Source organism: Leucopleurus acutus (genome assembly GCF_964270905.1).
Source record: "Leucopleurus acutus genome assembly, chromosome: 4".
In the NCBI taxonomy this organism is placed as follows: domain Eukaryota; kingdom Metazoa; phylum Chordata; class Mammalia; order Artiodactyla; family Delphinidae; genus Leucopleurus; species Leucopleurus acutus.
The window spans coordinates 149630893-149657853 of record NC_139146.1 but is presented as its reverse complement, the minus strand read 5'-3'; the positions used below and the strand labels follow the sequence as shown (position 1 = coordinate 149657853).

At 45.2% G+C, this 26961-nt stretch overlaps 1 protein-coding gene across 5 annotated transcripts in view; it reads left to right on the top strand.

The window, feature by feature from the left end:
• Window positions 1-5806: 5806 nt before the first annotated feature.
• HERC3 (HECT and RLD domain containing E3 ubiquitin protein ligase 3) overlaps window positions 5807-26961 on the top strand; it is a 138922-nt gene continuing 117767 nt past the window's right edge. For 3 of the 5 annotated variants that reach the window (XR_014326163.1, XM_082838086.1, XM_082838084.1), the window contains exons 1-4: window positions 5807-5888; window positions 8281-8343; window positions 14521-14580; window positions 18729-18994. Coding sequence is in view for 3 of the 5 variants with exons in the window: in XM_082838086.1 (XP_082694212.1) it covers window positions 18769-18994 (226 nt within the window). In the remaining 2 variants the exon portion in view is untranslated. The remainder of the gene's footprint in view (window positions 5889-8280; window positions 8344-14520; window positions 14581-18728; window positions 18995-26961) is intronic. The other 2 variants (XM_082838085.1, XM_082838087.1) reach the window with 2 other exon arrangements.

Below are 26961 nucleotides of genomic sequence, written 5' to 3'. Positions count from 1 at the left end.
CAAACCTACCCCTAAAGGCGACAAAAGAACTCAAAGTACGTGCCTACCTGATGGTCGGTCAGTACGGACAATTTCTTTGATAATGCCTGGGACATACTGCTACCCATAACAAGGTGATTAATGGCACAGGTGATCGGACCACAGTGGATGTTATAAATCAGTACACTGAGTTTTCTTTTTCAGAAATGGACAATGAAGTGTGTTCTCTGGCTACCATTGCGGGATGACACAAATCCTGACACTCTGTCTGCTTTTCAGTTTTCTGTGAAACTTGGTGAACCATCAACTCATTGTCATTGGCTTGTGCATGTGCACTGAAGATTGAAAAGATTAACAACAGTGTGAGTTTGTACAAGACTTCCTTTTGGAAGCTTTTATTTTTGGCAAATGTGTGGAAGGACTGTGGGAATCACATGACATCAAACAGAATTTCAGCAAAGGACCAACAACTCCAATAATACATTTTTATGCATGTAGGTAATTTTTGATATGAATATTTAGAAACAGCTAAGCTAATTTTAAGGTAATTTTAACATTCTTAGCTAAGCTAATTTTAAGATTTTACTAGAAGATTTTTTTGTTTTATTTATATCCTACATGTTCTAGTTGATCCCTAAGGTGGCTTACAAAATTAGTACAGTTAAAAGAAGAAAAAATGTAAACCCAAACAAAACAACCTCATTACTGGTGAAGGGATTGGGCAGAGGCCACTCAGACATTGTGTGTGTATTTAGCTAGTGTTATTGTTTGTCAGGAAGAATTGGCAATACACTACAAAGCCTTAAAGAGTCTGCCTTCTACCTAACCTGGCAATTCCACTTTCAGGAATTTATCTAAAGGAAGTAATCAAGAGTGAAGGCAAACATTTAGCTATGTTCACCATGTATGGCTGTGTTTCACTATTGTTTATAATGGCAAAGGACTGAAAATAATTTAAACATGCAATAAGCAGGAAATTGGTTAAGTTATAGTATATCTATTTTGTGGATATTTGCAATTGTTTAAAATGCGGTTGTAAAATAGTATTTAAATCTATTGAAGATGTTTAATATATTGTTAACTTCAGAAAACATGGCGTTAAATATTATGTATAAAATGAACCACTTTTAGAAATGCGCATACGTGCATGGAGAAATGACAGAATATTAAGAACTAAAAATGGGTGGTGAAAGACCAGATGGTTTTTATTTTCTTTTTTCTTATACGCATTTTAAACATCTTATATAGTATATATTTATTCCATTTGTAAAGAGAAAAACGGGTTGTTTTTTTTTAATTAGGTAAGAAAATGAGTACAATGGGAAAATGACATAGCAAAGTTAAAATGAACCTTGAAATGAGGTTACTCCTCAAAACGCATGCAATAAGATTCTGTACAGATGGGACATACATTTTGCTCTAAGCTTTCAAAAGCCATTGGAAAAAGGGAAACAGAATCAGCTATAGTATCTACAAGATAAGGTACTATAGTATCTTATAAGTATAAGGCAAGGACAGTTTGTTGGTCCACAACTTGAAAGTAAATATAATGGCTGATTTCACTGAACTTTTACCTACACGTAGGATGAAAACAAAATGCCAAAGGCCAATAGAAAGTTAAATAACAGTTATAAGTTCCCCTTTATATAAAGGGGAGCCATAAAGTTTGGAAACACAAACAATACTGTTTCATTTTTTTACAGATTCATATTAAGTAAATTACATTATGTTATAGTACATATCAACTACAGACAGAACCCCCTTGATTACTTATTTCTTCTGGAGTGTGCTAAAAGTATAGATTTACTTACTAAAAATGAGAGGGAGAAAGCAGGCAACATCCTGCAGATGCCTCTGCTAGGATCAAGGAAAATGTTGTATTAACACATCACACTCATTGCAGCATCAACTATGCATTGCTACAAGGCTTTATTTCATGCAGTCTTCCAGGACAAACCAAAGCTCGCCCTACAGACTTTCTTAGGAAATGCTCAACCATCCAATCTTGTTAATGTTAATTAATTTCAACCTATATGATGCTAGTGAGTTTCTTATATTTAAGGTAAGGTGCTTGTGTCTCATCCAAATGAGACGGTAAGATAAGAAAAACCAATGCAAACTCAAACTATGAAGAGTTTCAAGAAAAACAAAGGAATAGTCATAATGGCTGTAAGACCTTTATGGTCAGGAATGATGCTTCTTGCCCAGCAGCTCTACATGTAGAAGACATTCAATAAATACTTAATGATTATTTGATTGATGGTAATATTGATTTACCATATCTTTCTTCCAAGTTATTTTTCACATTAACAAATTAATGCTGTGTATTACAGGACGGTTTTCAATAAGTTTAGATAGTTTATCCTGGGAATATATAGGCCTCTCAGATAAAGTGTATGAAGCAACCAAAAAAATGTGGAATATGTTTTACAACCAATTTTCCCCTTGAGTATTGACTGACACAATGCGTAATTTGTTGGGGGCCCAGGGGGAACCAAGAAACCCTGTTGTGATTGTGTAGCTTTACAGGGTGCATACCCATTACCTGTTAAATAATCAGCTTTCCCTTCCTAGAGATGAAGACACCTATTCTTCAGAAGTATGCCTGTAAGACAGAAGGTTGTGGCTGACTTGGTTTTTTCTCTACCTGTTTTTTGGTGGTTTTTTTGGTTTGTTTTTGATTGCATCGTGGGGCTTGCGGGATCTTAGTTCCCTGACCAGGGATTGAGCCTGGGTCACTGCAGTGAAAGCGGCTGAGTCCTGAGTCCTAACCACGGGACCGCCAGGGAATTCCCCTTTTTCCCACATGTTTAATCTGATACCAGAAGTCTGTCCCTGTGTAAATTTACCAAGTGACGTTTGTCTGCCGTGCAAATAGGTAAACACAGAGAACAATAATTATTAAACAGTATTCCTACCGCACTGAATTTCTTTCAGTTCAAAAACAGACATATGCATTTCAAGAAGGGAGATGTGAAGAATGGAGCACATCGCCGTCTGTTCCGCTGGAGGTGCAGCAGCCCTGGGAATTAGCCCCTGTCGCTGGGGATTCCTCGTCTGCCCAGTGCTGGACCATGACCACGGGATCCCTTCTGCCTGTCAAGGGTTAGGGTTAGAATTTATCACAGCTTATTTATTTTTTGTTTATTTTGGGTTTGCCAACATTTTTTAATGTAAACTTTTCAAACTCACAGAAAAGTAAGAAGTAAGGTACATTGAACACCATCTACCCACCACATAGAACCTATACTTAACATTTTGCTGTACTGGATTTATCACATATCTATCGATCCCTTCATCCATCCTTCAATCCATCTTTTTTGTTTGTTTGTTTTGTTTTCGGTACGTGGGCCTCTCACTGCTGTGGCCTCTCCCGTTGCGGAGCACAGGCTCTGGACGCGGAGGCTCAGCGGCCATGGCTTACGGCCCCAGCCGCTCCGCGGCATGTGGGATCTTCCCGGACCGGGGCACGAACCCGTGTCCCCTGCATCGGCAGGCGGACTCTCAACCACTGTGCCACCAGGGAAGCCCCAATCCATCTTTTAAAGTATACATTTCAAAATAAGTTGCTGACATCAGATACTTCCTCCTAAATACTTCAGCATACATAGCATTAATTGGAGCTCAATTTTGTTTACAGTTCTTGTTGGGGTTAAATATTTTATTTTTAACATGAATGTTTTTCTTTTATAAAATTTCTCGTGATTAGCCACTATCTAACCCTTGGTATGGTATTTGGTTAATGTTTGCCTCCCCCTCCAAGGTAACAGGGACTGCACCGTTTTGCTCACCAATGTATCCACAGGGCTTGGTATTATAGTAGATGCTCAATGTACAGTGTATTTGTTAGGGAACATGTGTAAGTCAGAAAGAAATGGATGGAAGACAGCTATAGAAATGGAAAGAAAAAGTAAACCATTGCCTCTTCAAGCCAGTTAAAATATCTGCTATTATGACTATTGTTGCTGGGGCCATTTAAAGCCATTTTGGTAAATGGAGCAGGACATGCCTGCTAAGGAAACTGCCGTTTTATGTTGGTTCAATGAAGAAAATAAAATGAAGTACTGTGTATCTTCACTGATTGTTCTGCACAGGAGTAAGTTCCCAGGTTTCTGCCTGTTTATTTGGTAAGGATGCTTAGAGTACCTCAGTTTGTAATTTAGACATCACTCCTATCTCAACTCCAGACTTAAGTCTTTGATAAGCAAGTTTTTCCTCAAGACAACATTTCATATGAAAAACACCTGAGCCATGGGCCAGAGATATTGACCTAAATGCTGACTGATTACAAGTGAAAATACAAATTGATGACACATGAAAATAGAATTGCACTCCTTCTCAACCAAGAGGAACCCCCCTTCCCACCGTGACTTGTCTTTGGCCATTCCTCCAGTTCTTTTTGGTGATACCATCTCTGAGTTGGGATTATGTCTTTGTGAGAGACGTGGACTTTTGTGAAACTGCCACATCTCTGGAGCATAAGGAAATTGTGCTAATCTTGCTGTCCCCAGTGTTTCTAAAGGGTCCAGTGTGATTCAGACTTCAAAGGTTGGCATCGTTTTCTTATATGTCCGTCAGTTTCCTGGTAACTGAGATTTTGCTTTCTTCTCTTGTCTCAGGAGCATTTGACAACCTGCTTATGTCACTGAGAACACGTATGCCAGCCAACAGTGCCCCGTCCCCAGGATATACTACTTCCCCAAACTTCTTTTCTGCTTGGTCAATCTGTTAGATTCTCAAGAGAAGATAACTGCAGACCTGACCTGACCTGATTCGGGCCTCCTTGGGAAGAATCTGGCCTCGAAGGGCCTTCCCGGCTCAAATGGCCGGTTACAGACATTCTTCCCCGAGTCAAGTCATTCCTTTGGGTTAAAGCAGTACTTTCTTAGCATTCTGCTTCTGTGTTGCAAATTTCAGAGGAGAAGCGGCGGTGGGGTGGGGTAGACTCAGGAGGTCACCTTTGTGAGAATGTCTTCTTCACAAGATTATCTGCATCAGACATGGACCAGGGGAGCTCGGAAAGCCCTGTAACCTCGGGGAGGGTGAGAAGGAAGCGCTGACATTCAGTGCCAGGGAAAGTGTGCGAGGACAAACTTCTCCATCCCTTACTGGGCTTCAGGCCGCAGGGTGTCTTTCAGACGAGAAGATTCACGTTCCCCCCGCCACCGCGCTCCAGTCTTCCCCAAGCCCCCCGTCGCTGCCGCGGCGCCGCTCTCCTGTTCCACCCCAGCTCTCCACGAGGTTCCCAGGAAAGCGCCGACCTCTTTCCCGCTTCTCCTCCCGCGCAGCCCGGCGTTCGGCTCGGCGCTTCCTCCAGTCCTCCAAAGGCGAGTGGAACAAGGCTCCTCCACCGTGGATGGAATACGACGCTTAAGAACTCAGCCTCAACTGTCCCCCTCTAGGTTTTCCCCGCCGTGCCCAAGGCTTTTGGTCACCTCTGCACAAATTTAATAAGACTGAGAGCTCAGAACCGGGAAAGCCAACCGCGGATCCGTCTCGTTCCCCTGCCCGCCAGTGAAAAGCAGTCCGCCTCCGGCGCGGGTGCTCTGCATCCTGCAGTCGGCTCTTGGCAGACACACACCTGCCCCGCCGTCCTCTCGCCAGGCCCGCCGGTGCCCTCAGCTCGGCCCGCCCCCCTCCGCCCTCCCGGGCCTGGGCCTCTCCCCGCCTCCCGCCCGCGGACCTCGCCGCCCCGCCTCGGGCTCCGCCGCGGCCGCCGGGGGTGCGGGCCCGCCCCAGAAGGGCGCCCATTGGCCGTACGCGCCATCCTTCACCCGGCACATTCCGCCGCCCGCAGGCTTGCGGGGAAACTTCCTTATTATTGTGACGCCGAAATTGGAGAAACCCTGAGCCGGGTCGGTGGAGCCGTCACCGTCGGAATCCCGCGCGGCGGTTCAGCGGCCGCCGAGGTGCGCGGGGCGCGGGGGCCGGGTTCCAGGAAGGAGGGCACCGCGGAGCCGCGCCGCGGCACGGCGGTCCGCGCGCGGCTCTCGGAGGGGCGGCTGCCGCTGCGGCTGCGGGGCGCCTCCCGCGACAGCCCGGGGCAGGGCGCGCGCGGAGGTCTGGGCGCGGCGCCTGCAGTGCCTGCGGGGCGCGGGCGCGCGGGGGTCTCGCGCGCGCCTCCCCGGCGTCCTCGGGGCGCTCCCTGTGACCTACAGAGCCCTAGCGCCCGGGGAGGCCGGAAGCCGCTCCAGAGACTGGAGCGCCCCCCACCCCGACTCGGCTGCCTGCGGACGGGGAGGAACTGCGACGCCGAAAGTCAAAAAGAGGATCCTCCCCTTCCTCCCCGCCCGCCCCTATTTAAATTCCGGGGCTTCGGCGACACCGCTGCGGCGAGGGGCGCAGACTCTGCCCCGCGCAGTGGGAGCCGCCGAGGCCTCTGCGCTTGGGGGAACCCCGGCGGCCGCGAGGAGTTGGCGCTGGGGACACGGGGGGCTCGGCGGCCGCGGTGACAGCGCCACCCACCTGACCGAGGCGGGGCTCGGTTTGCCTGCCCGGAGTCCGCCTCCTGGGCGGAGCCGGGGCGAGGGTGTGTGCGGACACGTGTGTGTGCGTGTGTGTGTGTGTGTGGACACGTAAGTGCGCGGACGGGCACGGGGGTGTCAGGAACTGGGGCGTGCGGGGGCAGGTGGCGCTTTGAGTCATCTGCGAATGTGTGGAGTGGGCGCACCGGGCAGCCGACCGAGACTAGCCTGTGTAACCTGAAACAGACGAGCCGGGGAGGGCTGTAGAGACCGCACCTAAAGCAGCTGTGCACTGATTCGGGGTATGCGCCCTGGGCTCCGGGATATGTGTATTTGAACTTTGCTTTTGGTGTATCAGCGTTTCTGGTTGTTTTGTGATTCCGTTTTACTTTAGCTTTTTAATTAGCCCCGTCTGGAAGTACCTAAAATTCAGAGCTAAGCCTTCCAGGATTTTGCTTTTGCATTCATTACGCACGGAATGCTTTAGGAAAGACGGTTCAAGCGCTCTCTTCCATTTTTGTGTCTCCTGACTCTTTCCACAAATAGGAGGCTATTTCTAGAACATTTCATCTGATGATTTGATAACATCGAGTGAGCTGCTTTTTTAATTCCAGACTGAGGAGAAAGAAAAGTGAAATAAAATGAGGATTAACACCCTTTTTAAATGCAGTGACTCTGGAGAGAGATACTGTCTTGTTTTAGTAGCAGATTACTGTGTAGCTCTCCCTTTTCCTACTTTCCTTTACCCTGGGGGGTAAGGGGGTGGCATTATAAACCAGAAAAGAGGAGTAGTGTACTTAACGCCCTTTTAAAGCAAAACCGATGAATTACACATCGTTGACCGCGTGGAGGCTAGGAACCTTCTGGAGAAAGGATGCAGGAATCAAGGAGGAAGACTTGAAATCTCTTTGGCAGAACTCCTCCCTTGGCATGAAAAAAAAGAAACACAGTTGGTTAGCAGGCAGTTTTACTTTTCCAGTTAGTAGTTGGGATTTTATTTTTGAAAAAAGAAACAGAGATTCCAAAATGTTCCAAATGGTGTGGTTGGAGCCATTGGTTAAAGCATTTCATTCCGAGTAACAGATTTAAATTTCTTAAGATTTGCATAATAATTTAAAACTTTAAAAAAATACATAATGAGAGTTGTACCACTACTGGAGATACAAGATAGTTTTGCTGCAGTCTCAGAAATAGAAGTAATAGTCCCCAAATTGAAAGGCAGCTTCTTACATTATATAGAAATAAAATTATGACGCTAGTATCTTAGAATCATGCAGTACTGTACTTTTCTTTTGAGAGACTTAAGGTGCCTGTCAGATAGTCCCATCTTGTTTTGCATGAAAGAGGATGCGGTGATGAGAAGGAAGGAAAGTCGAGAAAGACATCAAAACGGCTGTAGCAAAATAAGCTATAATGTGTGTGGTACATGGAAAAATGGAGGAAAAAAGTGAGTTACTTTTCAAAAATGCATCTTTTTAAACCCAAACGGGAGGTTTTAAAATAACTTTATTTTTACATCTACTACAAACGCTAGGAATTTTTAAAGGTGCGTCTCTAAGTTCACTTTTAGCATCATGCTCTAACCAACTGAGCTGACTGTCCAGTTGACTCTAACTTCACGTTTAGAGGTGACATCTTCATAGTTGGTCAGTGGTTATCTTATTGGTGTTTAACTAAACTCCAGTCCTGAGATACCATGTTGGGGGGAATATTCAAGCTTGCATAATTTAAAGATATTCTTATTTTCAGAAGTTTGCTTTTCATTTTGTTTTCAATAACATGAAAGCACTTTGTAGCATTCTGTATTAATGTTAATTGTTTTTTCTTTAACTTGCAGATCTGCAGTGTGAGGTGGAACCATTCTGGCTTAAGTACAGATGCCAAGTGTGTGTGACCTGTGGTGAGTTACTTAATTTCTCTGAACCTCAGGTTCCTCATCTTGTACTTGGGAATAATATCTAACTCACAGAATAGATAAGAAGATTAAACAGGATAATCTACGTAAAGGACTCGGATTAGTATAGCTGCCTAGAGAGGGGCCTTAACAAATCCTTACTGATTTCTTTCACTGTGACAGAGTGAAGAGAACAAAGTGAGCCCAGGAAGTAGGAGACCTAGTTTCTGGTCTTGGATGCAACCAGTTACTTCTCAGAGGACCAAAGTTAACTTCAGCTGCCATTAAAATGAGGTTAGGAATGTCAATCTCTTGCCTGGAGGTTGGATCAAATGGATTTTTAAGGTCTCTTTAATAAGATGACCCCTTTGATGATATAACGCTGCCCCCTTTAGACATTTACCACATTTAGAAACAGCACTTGCTGGTGTCAGGGGCGTGTGTTTCTGTGTGTGAGCCAGTAAGTGAACTAGACTCACTGTAAGTTCCGGTGCATGTGGAGGAAAGCCTGGCTAACTCTGCTGAGGTGGCCTCACGCATCCCTCCTGTCTCTGGCTTACGCAGGTTGGTTGTAGCTGTAGTTGCCCACGAACATCGCCAGTGATGCAGCTAGTGTGAGCTCACTTACTATGTGCAGCGTTCTTCTTTTAACATTTGTTTTTAAAATTGGAGAAGGAGTATAGCTTGGCTTTGTTTTATTTAAGTGGTGGTATAACATCATGTTTAAGAGCGTGGACTTTGGAGTCTGGGAGATGAGATTTGAATCCTGCCTTTGCCACTTAAACTAAGTAAGTTTCCACCACAGCTAGTACTTATTTACATGCTCTTGGTCAAGTGACTTAACCTTGCTAAGTCTTGAGATTACAGTAAAGGGCAAATTAAATAATCTATGTAGAGTTTTTAGCACAGATTCAGACACACGGTAGGCTTGCAGTAACAGTAACTATTACTTCTTCTTCATTCAACAAGTATCTGTTGAGCCCTCCCTTGTGCCAGACACTAGACTAGTCTCTAGGGGTAGAGAAATGAACAAAGAGGCTCAGTCCTTCCTTCATGGAGCTTCCGTTCCTCGATGCTAGCATTGAGAAACACCATTATTTAATGACAGCTTGGATCGTAAAAGGCATTCTGCTTTCAGATCCGCTAAAATGTGGTGAGGGGAGAGCACATTGAGAATGGAGGAAATGCATTGTTGTTTTTTTGTTACTGCTTAGGGAATGTGTATCTAACGGAACCGGGCAAACAAAACTGTTAACAACTTTAGATGGTGGGAGATCTGGTTTTCTCAGATTCGGGTTCAGTTTTCTAGGCACTTATGAAGCATCTGCGGCGCTCCTTTGTTATGCTGGGGACGGGAGATACACAGATGAGGAAAACCTGGTTCCCTACATGGAGAAGCTCTCAGTCTGCTTATGGATGGGGAATTGGTGGGTGAGATGCAAGAAGCAGTGATCTTACCTCAATAGTACTTTTCATTCTTTAAAAGACTGTGAAGTATCTGAAAGCATAAAACAGTATGTGTAATAGATGTTCTCCAAACAACAATAAAAGGACAGAAGCGGAACATGAGCCACGCTACTGAAGCTCCCTTTGTGCTCCTTCCGGAAGGTCCCCTTCCTTGTCACATATACACAGGTCTCTCTCAGTCTTTGTATTGATCATTCTTTTGGTTTTCTTTCATAGCTTTAGCACCACTAATGTTTTTATCTCCAAATACTTGTTCTACTTGTGTTTGGACTTTGTAAAGATGCATCGCATTCTGAATTCTTCTGTGAGTTTTTCCCCTCCTCAACACCATTATTCAGATTTAGCTGCACTGATGTTTGTAGATGGAAGTCATTGCTCTTCCACTGCTGTACAGTGTTCTATTTTACATATGTGTTGCAGCTCATCCGTTTCCTTACAGATGGACACTTGGGTTGTCTTTGTTCTGTATATTTCAGATAATCCTGAAACGAATGTTCTTGTGCATGTACCTTGGGGCATATATTCCTGAGTTTCTTGCTGCATTGTACAGTAGGATAGCCACTAGCTATGTGTGACTACTGATATTAAAATAATTAAAATGAAATGAAATTAAAATGTCAGTTCCTCAGTCACATTAACCACCTTTCAGGTGCCCAGGAGACACCTGTCGCTTGTGACCACCACACTGGACAGTACAGACATGGAACATTTCCATCACAGAGTTTCAGTTTCCAGGTTTTACTCATCTCTGTATCTCCAGTGCTCAGCAGATCGAAGGAGCACTGTAGATACTTGATAAGCTGGACCGTGCTGGTCGTGTACCTAGGAATGGAATTACTGTGCCGTGGGGTATTTACAGCTTCATCTTCACTAGAACCAATGCCCACTTGTTTTCCAAAGTGGTTCTGCCAACTTACACTCCCACCAGCTGCGGGTCAGAGTCCTGGTTGCTCTATATCCTTGACTCGGCACTGCCAGACTTTTTAATTCTTGCCAGTCTGGTCACGTGTCTTTTTCTGAAGGCAGACGGAGGCTTATGCAGACAATGGAAAGATCATTCTTCTAGTTGTACAAAGCCCAACACCAGGTAGTAAAGAAGACCCCAGCTGTGCAGGGATCATCAGGGGAGGGGTAGGAATGTTTCCTGTGTTGGCTAAAAGGGTCAGAGGACCAAAGCCCAGCTGAAGTGAAAGAGAGACCAGCAAGGAGTGGATTCACACTGTTGAAAACTTCTCTCTGCCTTGTGTGCCGTTTCCGCCTGTGGTAGTAAACTTCGGGCAATAAAGTATGTCATGAGAATACATCTTCTTTGTTACTGGCGTTAATTCTGCATTGGAGTTTTGGCTCCGGATTTATTCAAAGCTTGGATTTGGGGAGTGCCTGCCCAGCACTGAAGCCTGGGACATTCTCTTTCCCTGCTGTTGGAAAAGACCCTCCCTTCCCCGCACACCATGTAGGTAAAGGCTTCTGAGCTTATGTGAAACAAAGCTTATCCCTATCGTAAATGAGATTGGAAGTCCTGCCCGAGTGTTAGTTAGGTTTTAGTGACTTTCAGAGAAATAAGAGTCAGTTGTTAGGCTGATGTTTGCACAGTCTGATTAGTAAGACAAAGTTTAGGAATTGCAGCTCGTCTTTTAGCATTCAGCTCTCTAGGACTGATCAAAGGAGATTTATCTACCCCCCCCCCCCCCCCCCCGCTTGGCCTCCCCAGAATTGAAAAGAAAATACATACCAAACACTTTGTCCTTGCAACCTCGACTTTCCTACGTGTGAGTTATGCCAGCCAGGGTAGCGCCGCCTTGCCCTAGCCTAGCGCAGATCTGGTGGAACAGCAGACGCTAAGCACAGGAAGGAGGGAGTCACACCCCAGCCCGCTGGGGAGCTTCCCTGCGTGCTGAGGACCCAGAGCAGAGTCCTGCACCTAGAGCAGGTGCTGCAGCTGTGGACAGCGACCGGCCACCTGCACTGAGTGCCGGGCCCCCGTGCTAAGCGCTCGTTACTCACATCCTGTCACTGGTCCTCACAACAGCCCCGTTGCTCTTCTTGCCACTTTAGGGACAGGAACCAGGCTTAGAGTGTTTAAATATCTTCCCCAAGGTTTCACAGCTAGCACGTGGTCACTCTGGGGCTTGAACTTTGGTCCTTTTGACCCTTAAGCCCTGCTGACATTATCCTGAGTCTTTTACCAAAAATAGATGAGGAGAAGGGCTGGGAAAAGTACGAGATGTGACATGGAGGGAAGGAACGGAAGGTCCGTCTTTCTTCTTTTTGTTTTGCGATGGGGAGATAAGAGGCAGGAAATGGAGGGGCCGGACTGAAGTGGCCCAGGACAGCCAAGGTGGCGGGTGCGGGTGCTGAGCCGGTGTGTCGTCCTGTATTCTTCTGTAGCACCTTTTATCATTGTGTGTTTTGAAGGGAAGTGGAAGATTCTACTCCTCTAGAAGCAAGGGAGAGATGGTGAGTGAGGAAAAGTGGGTGAGAGGACCCAGGAGATCCAAATGCCCAGTGATGAAGAACATTGCCAAAGACAGACCTTAAAATTCACGGACGCCAACAGCTCCTAGGTTTGGGGGTTCCACCAGAGTGTGCTTGAAGGGAAAGCTGAATTAATATCTGACTTCTCTTCAACGCACTGAACTTCTCTCCTGAAAGCTAGACACTTTGGGTGCCTCCTTCTCTACTTTTGGCAGGGCGCCGTGATGAGCTAGACCATATCTCCAATTAGGGTTAATAATTCTTTGATAGGAATACATCTTCTCTGTGGTTGCTATTTAGTGACCTCTGAATAAATAGTTTTGTTTTTTTCTTTAACACCTTTATTGGAGTATAATTGCTTTACAATGGTATGTTAGTTTCTGCTTTATAACAAAGTGAATCAGTTATACATATACATATGTTCCCATATCTCTTCCCTCTTGCGTCTCCCTCCCTCCCACCCTCCCTATCCCACCCCTCTAGGTGGTCACATAGGTGATCTCCCTATGCTATGTGGCTGCTTCCCACCAGCTATCTATTTTACGTTTGGTAGTGCATATAAGTCCATGCCACTCTCTTACTTCGTCCCAGCTTACCCTTCTCCCTCCCCGTGTTCTCAAGTCCGTTCTCTATGTCTGCGTCTTTTGAATAAGTAGTTTTCATTTGACTACTTGAAGATTGCATGACTGTAATTCATGTGGGCAGGATTTTAACAATAGCCCTGTTTATCTCTTCATAAATGGTTTCTACTGGTCAGTCGGGGATGAGGCCGTACCTCAGGCTGCTTACCCAGGCTTGCAGTTGGCCAGAGCATCAGAGTTCAGCTGACGCTCAAGGCCTGAATCATGTTAAACAGACTTATAAGAAACTGATAGATCCAGGATGCCAAATTAACAATGAGAAGTAGAAATGCCAAGAAGGCTGGGATGCTTTGGACAGCTGGGCACAGTATTCTTTCCCCATAGTAGTATCTGCCTTGGAAACCAAGTTATTTAAGATTGCGTGTTAATCATGGAATCTAAGCAGTGCAACTGGCTGGGTAAACGTAATGATGAATGTCATGGAGTCTGATCTCCCCATCTCCATTATTGGGCAATAATTACTTAGCAGATCAGATAGTCAGCTTGACTGGTTATGGTACCCTTTCTCTCTGGACAGAGCTGGAGGTATTGGGAAGTTCTGACTGGCTGTCCATTTCCTAGACTCCTTACTGTGTAGCACACTAGTCAAGAGCACATTCTCTGGGCTTAAATCCTAGCTCTGCCACTACGTCGTTGTGTGATTCAGTCAAGTCACTTCAACACTTTCTGTCTCACTTTCTTTTTCTTCATTCTCTTTTTTTTTTGTCTTCACTTTCTTCATCTACAAATTTGAGTTGATAAGAGCAGTACCTACCTCGTAGAAAATTAAACGATTTAATGTCTGTGAACCACATAGAAAAGTGCACTCAGTATAAGCTCAAATGAAGTCTTACCTGCTGTTGTTATTAATAGTGTAATGTTAATATTATCAGGTAGGAGTTTTTTTTAAATTTCGAGTGACAAATCCAATTCAGACATTCCTTCTTAAGCAGACAAAGAAGGGACTTCTTAGACTGCATAGAGGTGATTCTCATTTTTTGTGGTAGTTAAGTTCTGTGAAGTTGCTGAGAACACCACATTAATAAAGACTGAGCCATTGCTCCTGGGGAAACACAGGGTTAGTTAGGTTCCTGCTAAGAGCCTCTGGTCAACAGATGAATACGTAACCTTGTTTCATATATGTTTAAGTGTGTTTCTGGGGGGAATCTTCTGGTGGTCCAGTGGTTAGGACTCTGTGCTTTCACTGCCCGGGTTCGATCCGTGGTCAGGGAACTAAGATCCTACGAGCCTTGTGGTACAGCCAAAGGAAAAAAAATCTAGAAAAAAGTGTGTTTCTTTTTAGACACCTTATTTGATGCCTATTTCTTACAAATGATTAACTCTATACAGTATTTCTTTATAATAAAACACTAGTCAGGAAGAGTTTTTTTTTTAACATTTTCCTGACCCTGGGTAACGTGACAGTAAATTTCTTTGGCTTTCAGCCTCACAACAGTGCTGTCTACTACACGCTACAATCAGGCATCATTTCATGAATCTCCGGATATTCAGTGGCTTTTCTATCTCTTCTGTAGCTTCATTATGCACTACAGATGTTACTTTAGCACTTTCCAGAGCGGCCACACGTACTGATCCGTGAATTTCCTCTTTTTTGCATTAGCATTGAACTCACAGCCAACCGCACTGGAACTCACGCATGAACGCAGCTCATCTATCACAGGTACTTTCTTTGTGCTTGGGGGGCATTTTAAACAGCAAAATCACCAGCAGAACAATATAAAAGTATGAGAACTGTGGCACCAAGCAGAGTCAAAAAGATCAGTTGCTTACAGTGTGAGAGTTGAGACAAGATGGTAGAGCATCATCCGTTTGACTTCAGCTGGGAACGTGCACAGAGAGTGGCTCAAAGTTTTCACCTCTCTGCGCATGTCTGGGAATGACTGCAAAAAGGCTCCGAGTATTGACTTTGAGGTTACAAATAAATATCGGTGAGTAGGCAATTCACAAGTATGGAATCCATGAGCAATGAAACACAATGGTACTCAGGAAGAGTGAAGGTCAGGATGCTGGCCCTAGGCAAGAGGAGATCCAAGGCTCAGTCAGCATCAGTGGGACTCTCTCTGTCTCCTGTCTTTGAACCTTTCTGGCTGGTAGCTTCCCAATGTCTTACAGGTATCCTCTGTGTGACAGGGAAGGGAGCTTCCAGCAGCTACAGTTACCTTCAGAGGCAAGAGGCAGTCTTCCGTCAGAGCTCCATGGGACTTAATGGGGGAGGACTCTGGCCCAGTTGGGAGTGTGAACCTCTCCCTGCACCAATCCCAGTGGCTTAGGGGTGGCCTTCTCTGACTGGCTTGGCCAGGGTCACGCTCACCTTTGTGCAAGAGGGCGTAGGGTTTGTTACCAGATAAAGAGGGACTTGAGGAGAGAGATTAGACAAAAGTGCAGTCCCTAACACCTTTGAGGAATTATTTTAAACTAACCTTCATTCTTCAGAAAGGTCGTACCACATTGGGTTGCAGCTTTCTCTTACATTAAGTGCATTTCAGTTGTGGCCCTTTTTAATTGATGAATAGTGTTCCATTGTATTCTATTGATGAGTAGTGTCCATGTTGATGGACATTTGGGTTGTTGCCCAAATTTTTTGTTTTTGTTTTTGTTTTTGTTTTTTTTTGCGGTACGCGGGTCTCTCACTGTTGTGGCCGGCCCCTCCCGTTGCGGAGCACAGGCTCCGGACGCGCAGGCTCAGCAGCCATGGCTCACGGGCCCAGCCGCTCCGCGGTATGTGGGATCTTCCCGGACCGGGGCACGAACCCGCGTCCCCTGCATCGGCAGGCGGACCCCCAACCACTGCGCCACCAGGGAAGCCCCTGCCATTTTTTTTTTTTTTTTTTTTTTTGCCATTTTTGTTTAGTACGAATAAAGCTGGTGTCAGCATTGTTTATAGACCTTTGCGTATGTAAACATACAATCAGAGCTTCTTTTATTTTTTTTAAAAGAAATACTTTGTCCTATCTAAAGTGAGGCTTCGACTGTGTCCCAAAGGCCTTTTTTTTTTTTAAATAAATTATTTATTTTTGGCTGCATTGGGTCTTCGTTGCTGCGCACGGGCTTTCTCTAGTTGCGGCGAGCGGGGGCTACTCTTCGTTGCAGTGCAAGGGCTCCTCATTGCAGTGGCTTCTCTTGTTGTGGAGCACGGGTTCTAGGCGCATTGGCTTCAGTAGTTGTGGCTCGTGTGCTCTAGAGCACAGGCTCAGTAGTTGTGGCTCGTGGGCTCTAGAGCGCAGGCTCAGTAGTTGTGGCGCATGGGCTTAGTTGCTCCGCAGCATGTGGGATCTTCCTGGACCAGGGCTCGAACCCGTGTCCCCTGCATTGGCAGACGGATTCTTAACCACTGTGCCACCAGGGAAGTCCAGCTCTTAATGCCATATTTTTAGACACATTGTATTTGTCTGGTTAAGAGGATGGCTTAATGCCTCAGCTGCCTAATCTCATCCTTTATCTCTTAATTCTGACTACTTTCACTCTCTGAGGGCACCTTTATTTCCAAGTTTCTAAGACCTCTTGTGTTGTATACTGACTACATCACTCCATACGTTTCTTCGGTGTGTGCTCTTGCTCTAGTAGGTGATGTGTAGATCTGCTTGGGTGGCCGTGTAGCCCAGTGGATAAGAGCGTGCACATTGGCTTCAGGCCTAGACTCGTAGCCTGGTTGTGTGCCTTCCAGCTCTGTGACCTTGAGCATGCTTCTTAATCTCTCTGAGCCTTGCTTTATCTGAAAATGAGGCTAACAATAGTGCTTAGGGTACAGAGTTGTTAGGATGAAATGAGACAGTGATACAAAACGCTTATTAGTACAGTGACTGCGGTATAGTAAGCACTATGGTGTTTATGTAATTATTGGTAGGAGAGATAAGACAAACTCTTGAAACATTAAAAATGAAGAAAGTAATTAGTACAAATACAGCAGCTGAGCAAATTGGGGAAATTAAATTATGACTAGACTGTGATCTTGCTGCTCTTTTTAAATGTCTGTTGTTCCCCGCCCCCCCGCCCCCATCCCTAGTTTGCATCTTATCTCTCCTCCCTTCCTTCCCATGATTGCATTTAACTCAGAATAACATTTTTTTTCATGTTCTTTATTGGAGTATAAATGCTTTACAATGTTGTGTCAGTTTCTGCTGTACAACAAAGTGAATCAGCTATACATATACATATATCCCCATATCCCCTCCCTCTTCCGTCTCCCTCCCACCCTCCCTATCCCACCCCTCTAGGTGGTCACAAAGCACTGAGCGGATGTAATGTAATGTAATGTAAAATAGATAGCTGCGTCCCACTAGCTATCTATTTTACATTTGGTAGTGTGTATATGTCCATGCCACTCTCCCACTTCATTGCAGCTTACCCTTCCCACCCTGTGCCCTCAAGTCCGGTCTCTACATCTGTGTTTTTATTCCTGCCCCACCATTAGGTTCATCAGTACTGCTTTTTAAAATTCCATATGTGTGCATTAACATATGCTATTTGTTGTTCTCTTTCTGACTTCACTCTGTATGACAGATTCTAGGTCCATCCACCTCATTACAAATAACTCAGTTTTGTTCCTTTTTACAGCTGAGTAGTATTCCATTGCATATATGTGCCACATCTTCTTTATGCATTCATCTGTCGATGGACACTTAGGTTGCTTCCACGTCCTGGCTATTGTAAATAGTGCTGCAATGAACATTGTGGTGCATGTATCTGTTCAAATTATCATTTTCTCAGGGTATATGCCCAGTAGTGGGATTGCTGGGTCATATGGTAGTTCTAGTTTTAGTTGTTGTTTGTACGAAAAGGAAGCATGAATTTTTAAATGGTAGTGAAACTTTGGGGTAGTCAGCTGTCATCAGTCAGCCAGAGGTTGACTGAGCACCTGCTAAATCAGAGAGGTATGTGTCGTGCTGTGGTCTCTGCCTGAGGCCATTAGAATTTGGCTGAGGAGTTAAGTTATAAGAGACAGAGAAAGTTTCCAGTCAAGGCCGTGTAGTAGATGTGTCAGAGAGATGCAGGCTGACTGGGGCTGGCATGGTCCCCAGAGGCTCTCAGGTAGGAATTGAAGCTTGACCCAGATCCTGAAGGATGTGTAAGAGGGAATGGCAGAGAAGATAGCATTTTTTTTCCTGTTTCTAATTTTTGTTTTGAGTAGTGCAAGTTAACAATTGGCTACCTAAAGGAGTTAGTTAGTTCAAAATTAGTTAGTTTAAAAAAACCCAAAACCAGAAAACTCAAAGGAAAGGTACAACAAGAGAGGACAAGCTGAAGTCATGAGGGTAGTTTCAAAACAGGTATTGACATCATGGTTTGCAGACATTGTTTCAGCAAGGCTCCTGTACTCAGTTCTTCATCAGTGATCTGAAAGCCACATTCTGTCTGTGTTCACTGTTCCTTTACACAAAATTTATTTAGACTTTTTTTTTTTTTTTTTGCGGTACATGGGTCTCTCACTGTCGCGGCCTCTCCCGTTGCGGAGCACAGGCTCCGGACGCGCAGGCTCAGTGGCCATGGCTCACGGGCCCAGCCGCTCCACGGCATGTGGGATCTTCCCGGACCGGGGCACGAACCCGTGTCCCCTGCATCGGCAGGCGGACTCTCAACCACTGCACCACCAGGGAAGCCCTCTTTAGACATTTTTTAGAACTCTTACTGAAACAAAAAAATAGCATTATTATTATGACTACCTTCAGCAATATTAATATGTTTTATTTTGAGATGCAAAGTATCTGAAGAATATTAAGGGGGGGCTGCTTTAAAATTGATAACATTTATTCCTTAAAGTGATTTTTTTTTTTCTGATTCCCCCGCACCTTTTTTTTTTTTCTTACAAAGCTCTCTTCTAGGCTACATGACTCCCTGAAGGACAAGAACGATGTTATGTTGGGGATATTGGTCTCTGGGCCAACCTGGGATGAGCACTAACCTGCAAGGGATTGTGGCCGAGCCACAGGTGTGTGGATTTGTATCCGACAGAAGCGTCAAGGAAGTGGCCTGTGGAGGAAGCCACTCCGTGTTCCTGCTGGAGGATGGGGAAGTTTATACGTGCGGTTTGAACACCAAGGGGCAGCTGGGCCACGAGAGGGAAGGAAACAAGCCAGGTGAGTGCACCTAGGCAGCCTCGATGACGGGCGAGGCTGGCCGAAGGTTTCCTCACCAAGTGTTGACCTTTCAGGGAGGCTCTCCTTTTGGTGAGAAATTGTGACTGTGTAGTATTTTTCACGCTAGCATGTGCCGTTTTCTTTGTCACTTGCTGTCTCTCTTGTTCAGTCCAAATCACATCAAGAGGCCAAAGCTTCATGGAAAAACAGCCTTGCTGGGTTTTGTCTAGAGAATTTTATTCTTTTGTGTTCTTTTAGGAAAGTCAGTTTGGCATTAGGGTGAGCTTTTTTTTTCCCCCCCCTGTGCCTGCCTCCCTCTTTTCTCATAGTTATTCTCTCCCATAGCATGTATCAGTATTAACTTGTAATCATTCATTTTTATGTTGACCCTTGGATAAAGGGCTGCAGGGCTGGTCTTGAGGCTAAATTGTGAAGTCTGTGAAGCACGATTTGTGGGCTCCTGGCCCATTCTTTGCCTCCTGGTTCCCTCATGAGAGCCTCCTTGAGAAGCCGCCGCCCCAGGCCTGCCCACCTGGAGCAGTGCCCAGTGTTCTAGCCAGGGGCTCCTAAGCTGTGGGCCCTGGACTCTGCGGAGTTCTAGGAAGGGGCCTGTAGCACGGGCCACACGTGTATGTACACCTTTCTGTGTACAACGCACCTCATACTACGTGTTTTCAAATGTAAGTAGATCCCGTTGTTCACTGAAATAAAAATGCAGTTCACAGTGCCACCAGGTCATTAATTGAGTTAGTAAATCCTATTCGTTATGTGTTTAACCAATGAATATAATACAAAATTAAAATATATAGCTGTTACGGAAGTGGCAAGAAGGTTTTTGACTTTAAAAAATACTTCTCATATTGGAAAAAACCGAGGTCTTTTTTCGCCTCCTGTAAAACCTCACTTGTGTCTTGCGTGGCGCGCCTACGCACGCCCTGTTCCCCAGCCGAGAGCAGTATCGCACAGCTGAGGCCTGCAGGGGGGTTGATGGCAGGTCCCAGCCCGAGGCGTGCTCCTGTCTGGGGGGAATGTCTACATTCAAGGCCCACTTTAAGAGACCCGTAAGGCCCGCTTTACACCGGTGATCCTGGAGGACTTGTACCCACCCTGGCCAGCCTTTGAAGGATATGTTTTGGGGACCAGGAGATCTTTGTGGTAACGCCTGCTGAGACACCACGGCGGGGGGGACTCTGGAGCCAGACACACCTGGTGGAGGAGGCGTTACCTCCCCTCTGCCTCTGTATTTCCAAACCTCAGCTCCTTTCCTGGAAAAGGTGACTCCCTGCTGTTCTGTAGTTCTTGAAGAAGGAGATTCAGATGGTAAAGAGGTCTCCCCAAGGCTACCTGTAGTCTGTGAAGGCCGCCGTCCTCCCACCCTCCTGTCTGTTTTCTCCGTGACCCTGCCGTCTGTCAGGCCGCCTCCGGGTAGGGCCAGCCGCCCAGAGGTGCCTCAGGGCTCACCTTGGTCCTGAGACCTGGGGCCAGAGGATGGGACCTGGGATGGCCGGTGAAAAAGGAAGCCGAAGCCCTTGCAGGCCAGCGACAGCAGAGATGTGCAGATGGCAGCGTGGTGAATACGCCTGAGTGCCATCTGCCATCCTCCCAGCCGACCCTCCTGCCAGAGCGCCTGGCGCCGGGTGGGCGGTCAGCCCGCATCTGCCCACAGTGCTCTGTCCCGGGAGGCAGGGCCGAGTGATGGCGAGCGACTCCAGCCAGCGATGTTCCAAGAAGGCTCTCGGGCTCGACCACGCAGCCCAGCCGGCGCTTGCAATTGAAATTTGGAATGAGCCAGGCTCTAGTGTAAATTGCAGCGGAGTCCAGAAATTTCTGTCGCTGGTTAAGCTTGCCTGTTAATTACAAACGGCGTAGCAGCTGCGGAATAGTGCCTCATTGAAGGGAAGATTCTGCGGGAGGGAGCCTCCCTGTCTTAAATTTCTCATTGGTAGGTGCGTTCTAAATCTGGGTGCCAGGTGGGTTTAGTTTTAATGAGTGGGAAGAAGAGAGTGAGCTTGTTTTCTATGTGTGTTTATTGAGAGCTGTGACCTGGGGAGCTGCTAGGCACGGAGGGGACGTCAGTGACAGAGGGACCTTGTTTCGGGCAGCCTGTAACGGCTGGCCCCACAGGAATGCCACCCCCGAGTAACCCCTGTGGTCTTGGGGGAGCGAGCTTGAGAGAAGGCCACCACCCCAGAGAGCATGCTTCCGGGGGCAGTGGGCAGGTCTGCCATTGCAAGACAACATCATTGCCCAGACCAAAAGATTTAGCAGTAGGAAGGATTAAAAAGAGTGAGGGGGGGAAGGAAAGGTGGGAGAAGGTGGTCACGTAGGGGATGCGCAAGGACAGAGCTCTTCGTTTTGAATGTGTGCCTTGAGTCTGTCCTGCCGATGGTGAAGTGTCCCTTTCTACACTCGGTCTCTAGCTGGCAAAGTTGCACAGTACGTGAGTTCATTTTGGGGGGAATTCTGTAGGTGCCACGGAGCGGTGGTATAAAGCCCTCGGCGACGATCTTAAAGGATTTCTGTTTTCCCTCCGTGAGCACGTCTAATAGTTTCCCACTGCGTTTGCTGCTTCTGAGACTACTGTGCTTTCCTTGTACGCGGATTTCTCTCCTTCTCAGCACTGCCCTTGTGTGACCAACGTCGCGTGTGTCTCTGTGTGGCATGGGAGCATGTTTCCAGGACACCTCGGGCACTGAAACTCCTGGTTACGCAGGCCCAGATGTTCCCCGGTGTGCCAGCAGCCGCTGGTTCTAGCTTAGGTGTGTCCGTGACTCATTCCTTTGTGCTTTGGCCAAACGTGGAGAGGTCTCTGACCCTTAGAAGCATTTTTAAATTTTATTTATTTATTATTTTTGGCTGCATTGGGTCTTCGTTGCTGCGTGCGGGCTTTCTCTAGTTGTGGCGAGCCGGGGCTACTCTTCGTTGCGGTGCGCAGGCTTCTCATCGCGGTGGCTTCTCTTGTTGCGGAGCACGGGCTCTAGGTGCGCGGGCTTCAGCAGTTGTGGCACGTGGGCTCAGTAGTTGTGGCTCGCGGGCTGTAGAGTGCAGGCTCAGTAGTTGTGGTGCACGGGCTTAGTTGCTCCGCAGCACGTGGGATCTTCCTGGACCAGGGCTCGAACCCGTGTCCCCTGCATTGGCAGGCGGATTCTTAACCACTGCATCACCAGGGAAGCCCCCTAGAAGCATTTTTTATCGGCAGAATATCAAAGCCCCGTCTAAACTCCATGTCCAGCTTTTTAAATAGGTGTTGGGTTATTACTGTCATGCATACTCCTCTCCCATTTTTCTCCCTCATTCTCTCCCTCACATTGTGATATCAACCTTATCTCCTCCCCCAAATCAGGGATAGCTTCAGTGCTTAGGACAATGGAGGAGGATTAACTGATTTCCTCATGTTTTTGCCCATGAAGTCATCTCATAATTTCCTAAAACATACAGTTTCAAGAGCTGCATTACAGGAAGACGTGTGTGCCTCTTGGTTTTTTTTAAATAAAGCAAGCAAACAAAACATGGGTTTTTTCCTAAATATTTTTTAAATAACTGATTAATCTATAACTGAACATGAAGCAAGTCTTGAAATATTTTATGAAATTAAAATAGGAACTAGTGGCCCATAGAAAAAAATTCAAACAACTTAACCTCAGTTTATCGTGCTTCTCTTATTCCCGCCCAGCCACATTGTCAACACAACTCTTCTTGTGAAGGGACCCTTCTCCTTTTCCCATCCATACTCTGATTTCCCATATTGGGATTTCAGCTTAAGCTAATCCTTATGTTATCAGGAGGGTCTGAATTTATGTAAACCTCTAACCTTTCTTCCTGTCTTGAGGAGGCAGGAACTGTGGTAGATGCAATTATTTAGTTTAGCCTGTGTTAAATTTTAAAAATTCTGGGGACTTCCCTGGTGGCACAGTGGTTGAGAATCCCAACTCAGCCAAAATAAATAAGCAAATAAAAATTCTGCCGAGACATCCCAGGAGACCTTTCCACGGCAACCCCCGAGAGTAACGTTTATAAACAGACGAACATTTCTGCGCAGCTCTGTTCGATTCACACCTGTGATTGGTTCCTTTTGCCTCCTCCTGAGTTAGTTTCTCTCTTTCTTGTAGGTAATTTAATCCAATTCACATTCACATTTTGTATCCAGTCTAAGCATTTCCGTAATGCCCATCACCGTATGTAACAGCTCTCCTGCTCTTTGATAAATGAGGTTTATAAAGCAGAACGTCTCAGGAGCCTCAGTCCCCAGAGCTGTGGTTGCTGGTAACGCTGGGAGAAGTAACACTTTCAAGCAGCTTATCAGGTTGCTCTAGGGCATCTGAAGGACGCCATAACTCTGTTACGTTAATCAGTTTTTGCCGACAAGCAAACTCACTGAGCTGAAAGGAAACAGAAGAAACCCGGTAATGACTTCCTAACATTGCAATGCGTGCTTCCATGGGCATAACTCTGATATAAAAGGCAGAAGGTACCATAGCAGATATTCAGATCTCAACACTGCGCTTGTGAGGGGCCCATCTCTTCCGCAGTAGGAATTGCGGGTGGGGGAGGGCTTACATAAATTCATCCTCGCTCTGATGATGAGAATGGTAGTCATCAAACCCCGTGGAGGTGTTGACGGCTTTGACGGCTGAGGGGACAGCTTTCTGGTCCAGAGGCCTAGGGATCAGGGGCAAATGTCATTTAATAATTTTGTTTTTCTGGTGTGGTTGAACAACAGTTAACTTTTTTCTGTCTGTAGTACTCAGCCTGCTTTCCTTAAAGACATTTGAATGTCTTATAAAATATATACTTATTTATGAGCATATTCTTCAATGTGAGATGTTATTTGTGCTTTAAAAATTTGCAGTGTACTTTTAAGTAATTAGCACAGTGGTTTGCGCCGTGATACAAGAGGCTCTGTTCATTTGCTATTTGTAAAAGTGGTTAACTATAGATACTGCAAGCTCTCTTCCTGTCCATGTGCTTATCATTTTTAAGCTGATTAATCCTCGTGATAGTTCTGTAAAGTAGGTCAGTAGAATTATCCCAGGTGTATGTAAAGGAGAAGAGGAAAGAGAGTTGAGTTTGAGTTTTGGTTGGGTACTGACAGTTTGGTTTTAATAATCCGGGAATTTTGTCCATGGATATCTTTTCAACTTCAGACTGATTGGGAAGGCCAATAGAATTTTATTTTCAAGGTGTTTTTCTTGTTTATATTCAATTTCCACTCAGTCCTTATAAAAGAAACAAAGATACAAACTTGGCCACCAAGAAGCTTGCATTCTTTAATTTACTGGTTAAATACCACATATGATCCAGGTGCTTTGATTAAAGGTACAGAGAAACAGTGCCCTTTCATCTTAGATGACTGTCATTTTGTTTTATGCTCTTTTGAGTACCACAGAATCTGGGGAAAAGAGCACATGATAATTCACATCTCAGGCGGATACCTTTTGCCTCGCAGCTTACCTCATGTTCTTTGTTCCTTTATTTCCTTGAATTACTTCTCATTCAGTAATTCAGTCAGCAGATATTTACGGAGTGATTAGACTACTAGGTTCCCCATTTGTTCTAGATACTGTCAGGACAAAACACCTTTAGTGCAGAGTTGCCCTTTGGGAGGTTATAGGCCAGGTGGGAATAAGGTGTGTTCCTGTGAAGTTTACATAACGCAGTTCACCTTGTGCCGAGCAAGAGATAAAGGTCCTAAGCGTGTCAAAATAAGAGTTGTGGTGGAGAGTTAGGTCTAAGTCAGGTCACCAACAGTGAGTGCTGAATTCTGATTTCTAAGAAATGTCATCTTTTCCACCACACGCATAGAAAGTTCAGGTTTATCTTAGGTTGGTTTGTTCAGGGGTCGCTTTGGTGATGGTGTCAGTCTCTAGGGAGGTTCCATGATTTTAGTAAGTCCACCCTTGAATTTTTGTGTTGTGACAATGATTTCATTGTCTGGCCGGTTTGATGAACTCTTGTCTAGCTTGGTGATCTGTGATCTTGACAGATCAAGGATAAGTGAAATGTTTCTGAATTTATCAATGTGGATGGAGTTTATCTAGTCAGCTGATACTTCACAGTGATTCAAGAGCTACCAGAATCTTCGTCTTCCTGAGTAAATGCCCTTTAATAGCATGTAATGCTGAAATCTGTGGTAACTCTCCAACAGATACTGTCCCATACCCTTACAGATTTTAAATCATTTTTTCTCTCATTATTCAGACATGTTTGGCAATTTCTATTATATATAATTATTAAATAACTCATAGCAATTGAAATCGTTATTGTGAATGATTTTAATTTAGAGCGTTAGCTAATTATGCAGGCAGTATAATGAATGAGAACATGGACTCTGGAACCAGACTTAATGGGTTAGAATCCTGGCTCTGCCACTCACTGGCTGCGTGACTCTGGGAAGGTTGCTTAACCTCTGCGTGTCTCAGTTTCCTTAGTTGTAACATGTGGATACTGTTAATAATATCTATCTATTAGGGTTGTTGTGAGGATTTAGTAAGTTGTATATCAGGTGTTTGGAATAATGCTGGCCCAGAGTATCAATAAGAACTCAATTAGTGCTAGGTATTATTACTGCTTATAATAGTAATTTGTCTTAACACCTTCCATTACAATTTTTTGATCCTCCTATTCCAGAATATAAACAAATAATAAATTCATTAAGTATATATTATATTTATACATATATAAATAATTGTGTTAATCATTTTTATAGGTTCCCTTAACACTGTAGGGTCTGATGAATGGTATATACATCCAGGGGAGGGAAATGACGTAGGCTAGGGGCGTTAAGAGAGACTGCACACATTATGCTTATTTTTATATTTTGAGTTTTAAAGGACAGTCTTTTCTTTCTTTTCCATTTTTTGGGTCCTTTACTGGTCCCGAGAAAAGTACCTCACATATATTAGGAGCTCTGTAAAAGCTGCTTACGCACATAGGGACATCTCTGCACCGTGATTAAGATTGCCCCCAGCATTCCTGTCCAAATCTGCAAAGACAGGGGAAGCAAATGAAGCCACTGTGGGTATTTTCGCACAGCAGGGGCTACTTCGTGATGCTCCTGGAGGACTCAAAGTGGTTTGGCAACACATGGCCAGGCGATTTGATCTCACCACAGGTTCAGAAAGTAGGCTGCAATCCACTGATGCCGAGCCCGGCTGCATTTTGTAGGCAGTTACTTTAAGTTTCCAGTAAGCTTTGATGGGGGTGGGCCTTCGGACGGGATTATACATGACCTGAAAGAAGGTAAGTGGTTTGCTCTCTGCATTCTGCAATGGCCTAAGAAGAGATTACTCTGGAGTCTGAACCTGTCTGATCCCTGTTTTTTTTTTTTTTTTTTTTTAAATGGGCCTGTGCCATCATCAGAAAATGTACAAACAGTAAATGCAGGAGAGGGTGTGGGGAGAAGGGAATGTCCTGCACTGCTGCTGGGCATGTGAACTGATCCAGCCGCTATGGAGAACAGTATGGAGGGTCCTCAAAAAACAACAATAGAACTACCATACGACCCAGCAATCCACTACAGGGCATATACCCTGAGAAAACCATAATTCAAAAAGAGTCATGTACCACAATGTTCATTGCAGCTCTATTTACAATAGCCAGGACATGGAAGCAATCTTAGTGTTCGTCGAAAGATGAATGGTTAAGGAAGATGTGGCACATATATACAATGGAATATTACTCAGCCATAAAAAGAAACGAAATTGAGTTATTTGTAGTGAGGTGGATGGACCCAGAGTCTGTCATACAGAGTGAAGTAAGTCAAAGAGAAAAACAAATACCATATGCTAACACATATGTATGGAATCTAAAAAAAAAAAAGGGTTATGAAGAACCTAGGGACAGGACAGGAATAAAGACGCAGATGTAGAGAATGGACTTGAGGACATGGGGAGGGGGAAGGGTAAGCTGGGACGAAGTGAGAGAGTGGCATGGACATATATACACTACCAAATGTAAAATAGATAGCT